General features: G+C 36.4%; 1 protein-coding gene across 1 annotated transcript in view; it reads right to left on the bottom strand.

The window, feature by feature from the left end:
• Positions 1 to 2,649: 2,649 nt before the first annotated feature.
• LOC306877488 (triple functional domain protein-like) overlaps positions 2,650 to 7,420 on the bottom strand; it is a gene marked incomplete at its 5' end in the record, with an annotated part of 158,405 nt that continues 153,634 nt past the window's right edge. Inside the window, 3 exons of the mRNA XM_079429257.1 lie at positions 2,650 to 4,915; positions 6,953 to 7,091; positions 7,216 to 7,416. Coding sequence (XP_079285383.1) covers positions 4,370 to 4,915; positions 6,953 to 7,091; positions 7,216 to 7,416 — 886 coding nt within the window. The 3' untranslated portion in view covers positions 2,650 to 4,369. The remainder of the gene's footprint in view (positions 4,916 to 6,952; positions 7,092 to 7,215; positions 7,417 to 7,420) is intronic.

Here is a 7,420-nt window from a genome sequence, read left to right as displayed (position 1 = left end):
CTCAAAAGGATGCATTTTTATTCTCAATCTACTGGATGCTAGTCAGTAGACAGTATTGTCAGACTGTATTTTTACATACAGATTTAATTACAAGCAGACTGCATAATAATACTCATATCACAGTATTTGTTTGCTATATAATTTAACTGAGGATGATTGAGGGACTCAAACACAACTATTAAAAAAGGTTCAAACATTCACTGATGCTCCTGAAGGAAACACGATGCATTAAGAGCCGGGGGGGGTGAAAACTTTTGAACAGGATGAAGATGTCCAAATTTTTCTTATTTTGTTGAAATATCATATTTTTCCATTTAGTACTGCCCTTCTGACGCGACAGAAGATACTTGCATGTTTCCTGGAAGACAAATGAAGTACAATTTACCTTGATCTTCAAATTCAAAAAGTTTTCACCCCCGGCTCTTAATGCATCGTGTTTCCTTCAGGAACATCAGTGAATGTTTGAACCTTTTTTAATAGTTGTGTTTGAGTCCCTCAATCATCCTCAGAGTGAAAAGGTGGATCTCAAGATCATACAGTTACTGCTGGAAAGGGTTAAAATATGCAAAAGATGCTGGAAAACTGGAGATTCTGCAGGACCTGGAGGATTTTTCTGAAGAACAGTGCTCAGTTGAACTGTTCAGAACAAACAAGGGACTCATGAACAACCATCACAAAACAAAAAAACAGTCGTAGATCATCCAGGTAACCACCCACAGTATTAAGAACCAAGGGTTCCCAAACTTTTGAATGTGGTTATTTTAATAATTTCAGCTATTTTTTTGTCTTGTGGACTATATGTAAACATCTTTTATGGAAAATATCTTACTCAGGACAGTACTAAATAAAAAATAACATGCATTTTGTATGATCTCTCTTATTTTGGTAAAATTATCCACATTTTCACAGATTCTGCAAGGGGTTCCCAAACTTTCGATCCCCACTGTATATAAAATATGACATGAGTACGCCAGATATTTTAAGTGTTTTAACAACTGGTAAGAATTTTATGTAAGTAATTATTATGCAATTATTTTCTGTGCACACTTTTGCAAATCCTGTCTCTTGAGGAATGATCATTTTGATTATTTCTATACAAGACAAATAAGGATGTTTGCTTGAGCGATTTGACATATTTAAATAACTCCATCCAGCCTGAAATATTTTCACTCATTAATATGTCGGTTTAAAACTTCACAAAGTTCAAATATTGAGAAAACATTTAATTTGCATGCTGCGACTATGTAATAACAAGGCTTAAAAGATTCATTTTTGTTCAACAAAAAGTTGAAAAAGTTGTTTTATAACTATATTATTATTGTTCCAATATTTTGCACAGGAATAGAATTCATTAAGACTACAAGAAGCACTCTTACCTTTTAAACACTGATGCATTTGAAGTATTCAATGTGTCAAGATAAACTAACCCTAGGACCGTTTTGCTTCCATGCCGCATCAAAGACCACAGTAACAGAGAAGAACTGAGTACTTTTATATTATCTTCGGTAATATAACCTATCAGTGTTCCAGGAAGATATCTGATCAAATCATGACCACAGTTACAAAACCACAAATATAGCATTCTGATTAGTTTCATGCACTGGCACCATATTGCAGAATTATCAGACCACTTGAATGATTATAGACTTCTTGATCTAATTAAAGTGTGCCTCCTGGTGGTATAGCTACAAGCTTTACGAAGCAGTTTTTAATAACTGCACAAAGTCACAGATGTCTCAATACTCCATCATTACGATCGTGCCAACAGATAACTTATTTAAAACCTAAATTAGCAAAATACAAAAATGAGTCATGGAAACTGTTTTCACGATTTCTTAGAAAGCAACTTGAGAGGGGGAATTTTGATTAATACTTATGGAAGTTTGAATTTGAAGTTTTATTTTCAGTATGAAAGGTTCATAGAGATCATTTCATTTTGTTCAGTTGCTTATCTCACACCTCAAAGTTTGGGCTGGGTGGAATTATTTTAATGCCATGAAGTCTTTTTGAGAGTTTGAAACAGACTGAGGCACACTGTGTTTCTTAAGAGGCGTGGGTGACTGCAGATCACATTAGCCACAGTTTAAACTCGACACCAAAACCAAACTCACTCCTCATACAGAACAAAGCAGTTATATTCACACAATCAGACAAACAACCACAGACGATGTACGTGTCAAAAACAGAGTCACGAACTTTTCTGTAAAGGCATCTTTTTTAAATACAGGTATGCCTACATGCTCACAAGAATTAACTGCAATTTCTTAATTAACAGGAAACCTGCATGCATAATAATTGCAATAAAAATGTGACCGTGCAAATTCATAAGGCTACATTGGCTAAATGTGCACATATGAATTCTTAGTATTCTTTTTGTTCTGCAAAACAATTCACTGTAAAGCACTTACAGTTGCACATGCCGACACCACTGCGATAAGATCAGGGTGAGCTTAATTAGTCATTTATCTGATTTGGAATCTTAAGATCACAGCACCTGCAGATGCCGTTTTCATAAGGTCTGGGTGAGGCCTCAAGAGACACAGACAGGAAATATGTAAAAATGCTAATCCTCAAATCAGATAAACCTACTGTAAGAACATTCTTCCAATCCCGTACACACTTTATAGACAAGGACACTGGAGACTAGTTATAAAATTCAGATGTTTAATCTCAAAAATAACCGAGGGTGAAGTAACTTATGTACAGCACAGAATGTGCAAACATGTATGGTTTTTGTACAAAGAAATATACATGCAAAATTAATATAGAGTCAAAAACATTCAAAATGACATTGTTATGTAGAAAACAGGGTGTCGCTACGTCCAGGTATTTTTTATGGTGTCTGTACATCTATACATTATGAGTAACTAACTTAAATAAAACATGAAAAATCATACTAACATGTTATTTACCTCCTTTATATTCAGCAATAATTGCAACTAGGTTTTAGTGATAAGGGTTGATTATTTTGGATTATTTGAGCACTGCAACTTGCCTCTTAAACTTCAACCCACAATTTGGAGGAAATTCACTTTATACTTTCTCCCTGTACAGCGGAAACAGTACATGGGGAACGATTCATCTCATTGTATTTAAAACAACGTGAACTGAAAACAAAGAATAATTCTTGTCATTTAGTCATGCAAACTTACATTAACAGACTACTGCTACAATGAGCAGATATGGAAATTAAAATTCCTAATAATCTGACAATATGACGCACTACTTCAATTCAATTCGATTAACAAAAACCGAACAAGACTCAATAAATACAAGTAAACTCCTGCTCCAGGAGTCAGAACTGCATTCATAACTTATTGTTACAACTTAGAACCACCAAACTGGGAGAAGAAGAAGCATTTAGGTACATGAGGAGTAACTTTGGTATAACGATCAAAATAACGACAGTTGTATCAAAAGTGAGACAAAGACACAAATGATTTTTCACCAATGAGGCTTAAGCTTACAAAATAATACTGAACACAGAAAACTCAGCAAAAGAGCCACGGACACATCATATCTCAACTCGCGGATACTCGATTTAACACGAATCATTATAAATAGCTGCAAAATGTTAAAGCCCCAACATTGCACATTTCAACAAGTTACAAAGAGTGCACATTTGCTGTGGTTACCGACACTTCCTGCCTTCGGCGGCTTTCCAGCTTGTATTCTAACTGGTCAGTTGAGCAGCCAATGAGAAACATTGCAAATGATCATGAATGAAGGCAGGTCCGGTTAATTTACAACATAAGGCTGATAGACAGATGCGAGTTGAAATCAAAAGCTTATCTCTTACTCCTTGTCCGAAAGAGTTGCAGCTGTTAAAAGTCGTTTCATTTGTTACGATCGATCTCCAATATGAATGTATGTTTACCAAACATGGAACTTGAGATGAATGCCACGGTGTAACCGATTTTACTTCCCTCTAAATAAGCTTTTTTATTTCTCCAAAACGTTCAGGATAAAGATATCATCTTTACTGTGCTTCCTCTATACATGGTTTGTACAAAATGTAATCTTTCCTGAATGTAGCTATTCAAATGACAGTACTCCACTGAAACAACCTGATTGAAATACTGTCCGAACATGATGCTAAACCTTTCTGGCTCAGGGAAAAAACCTTCAAAAGAACCCTTCTTAGTTCACATTTTTTTAGTCCATACAAAGAGAGAACATGTACATGTAGCAGATATGATTTTTGAAGGGTTGGAAAAGGGGACTTCAGAGTTTTGTCAGCAGCAGTTACAGTAAAAGAGACCCAGAACTGTTTCAGAATGACTCTAAAATGAGGATGAGATTTCAGCATATATCAGCAACCTATACTTTCCTTAATATCCTTCTCAGAACTGCAGGACTACACTTTCTCTCAGCTCTGGCTAAGTAGGCGACTACGCAGGAATGCTCGGAAACTGGCCACGGGTCGCAGGTCGTTCTGATGTTTCCTCCGCTCTATAAAAGAGATGAGTCTGGAAGTGTCGAGGCGAGCTGCTCCAGAGGCTGCGTTGGGCTGTAGCCATTGCTGTTCGCGCAGGCAAACCTGCGCAGAGGGACGTCTGCATGGCTCGCCTTGGAGTAGGACGCATACCAAGTCCCGTGCCGCCGGACTCACGCCGCGGAAGTAGTCCTCCGGGAAGCTGAAGTCGAGGCGGCAGATGTTGAGGCAGGTCTCCTCGACACTCTCGTCCAGGAAAGGGGACGCTCCGCTAAGCATCACGTACGCCAGCACGCCTAGACTCCAGAGGTCAGACGCCAGAGCCGCGGGCTCACCCAGCACCAGCTCTGGGGCGGAGAACTCTGGGCTGCCCAGCAGAGGGTGGATGTACAGGGTGTTGGAAAGATGTGCAGCATCACCGAAATCCGTCAGTTTGACTAGAGGCTGGGTTGACGTTTGTTCTATTAATACATTCTCGGGCTGAAAGACACATAAGTATGGGATAGCAAACATATTTTTTTACCACAGACGTCACAACATCTCTAGGAGTGGCAAAGTATAAAAATAAAAGCAATTAGTCAGTGTTTGCTTATAGGGTGTAAATTGGATGATTCATCACTTATGAATATTTACATATGTTCATAAAAATGATATAAACAGTAATTTATACAACTAAATGAGCAAATGTTTCTATTTATTTCCCTGAACACATTGGCTGATGCATCATGCATCTATTTTAATGTCTGATAAATGTTAAAATATATTTCAATATATGTGACCCTGGACCACAAAACCAGTATTAAGTAGCACGAGTATATTTGTAGCAATAGCCAAAAATACACTGTATGGGTCAAAATGATCCATTTGACTTTTATGCCCAAAACCTTTAGGATATTAAGGAAAGATCGTGTTCCATGAAGATATTTAGTGAATTTCCTACCGTAAATATATCAAAACTTAATTTTTGATAAGTAATATGCATTGCTAAGGACTTCATTTGGACAACTTTAAAGGAGATTTTCTCAATATGTAGATTTTTTTGCACCCTCAGATTCCAGATTTTCAAATAGTTGTATCTCAGCCAAATATTGTCTGATCCTAACAAACCTTTTTTTTAATCGACTCTTATGACTGGTTTTGTGGTTCAGGATCACATCATATTCTAAGTATTATACATTGTAAACACATTTACAGAATGCTGTTCTAACATCCCATAGAGACATCTCAGCATACTACATTCTAAATATGACTAAATCTACATCAGTGGATCTCAACCTTTTTGACTCCAAAGCCCATTAATACACAACAAAATGAGGTACTTCATATATTAGATAACAACACCAACAACAATAATAATATAGAAAAATATATATATTATAGAAAAAATCTATCCTGTTTTTATGTCAAGCTAGTATTCTAGTAAATCCTATTGATATATTTAGATTTTTTTATGTGTTGTATTGATACATCATATTGTTTGTCATTTGATCTATGCATTGATTCATATTAAATCGTTACAACCCTATTTGCATAATACCCTGTTTCTATTGTTTAGATTAATAATTTCTACTAGGAAGGATTTATTTGCGTTACTGTTTATATTTAAAATGATAACTCTCACCAGGAACAATTATTTCTTGATATATATATATATATTTGCACTTAAGAGCTGAGCTGTCCTGCAGCAGTTTCAATCTGAGCAATCAGCATTTCTCTTTTGTTTTGAGTTATATACGTACTTTACTTCATCCTGCTTACTCTTAAAAAACAACTCTTAAATCCCTCCTCTATACTATTCTAGACAATGTATGAAACTTCGTACTGTTAGCACGTCTCATCTCAATAATGCTCAACTGTATGTCTCAAGTGTCTGCTATATGAATACATATAAAATAATTACAAGACAGTAAAATGTAAATAACTAAATACAAAATCTGACCAGACATTTCAGGAAAGTAATGTTCTTTAGGGTTTACACTTGTTATGACTAATGAATTTACACTTCGTTACAGGGTACGGTTTTTAATTCACAAATAGCAATTTCTCAGAAATTTCTGCCTAATGCAATATCATAGAGCAACATAACTAAAAAATATATTTGTTATCATTTCCAAGACTAAAAATTACACTAATATGACATTCAGGATCCCCTGATTCTTAAATAAATTTGACAGTTGTTGAGTAAGAAATACAGTATGCCTTGGTTTTTAGGTGTGTTAGTTTACACTGTTTCAAATTTTTGAAGTTGTAAATAAAACACAGGTTATTGGAATACGCTTTTGTTTAATTCAATGTGTTATTTCTGAGTGTAAAGTAGAGAGACAAACAACTTCTTGTTTTCCAGTGTATTTATAGTTCATTTTGTCTGAATTCATGTAAAGCCATCTTGTGCCTCTTTTGGAAATGTGCTGAGGCCCCCTATAGGTCCCAGTCCACTAGTTGAAAACCACCAGTCAAGACATATAATTACATATGTGTGCTACTTTTCCACAAATGATCGATTGTGGGAAAACCCACCTTCAAGTCAAGATGAGCAATCCTGCATGTGTGAAGGTAGTGTAAAGCTTCTAGAATATCCCGTAGATAAAGAGACACCTTCTCTTCTGTTAGGTTCCCCCAGCTAACAATATAGTCCAATAGACGACCTTGATCAGCGCTGATGTTCAAAAAAGAGAAAACACACTTTCCATCAGTCTTAAATGAACTGATGGTATTATCAATTGTATTGCCATTATGTGTGAGACTATATTGTAACAGATAAAGTAGAGAAGTCCACGTACATCTCCAGGATGAGAACGTAACTGGCTGGGGTCTCGTAGGTGTCCAGCAGACCCACCAGGTGAGGATGCTGAAGACACTGTAGGACACCCAGCTCTTGAACCACCTGCTCTCGATGCATTAGCTTCTTATTTACTAGCTTAGCGGCCACTGATCGCCTGCTTCCTCTTTGCTCATACCACTTAGTGACAGCAAACCTGCCTCTAC

This window comes from Barbus barbus (assembly GCF_936440315.1).
Source record: "Barbus barbus genome assembly, chromosome: 12".
NCBI lineage: Eukaryota > Metazoa > Chordata > Actinopteri > Cypriniformes > Cyprinidae > Barbus > Barbus barbus.
The sequence above is the reverse complement of the archived record's forward strand: the minus strand, read 5'-3'. Positions and strand labels throughout refer to the sequence as shown.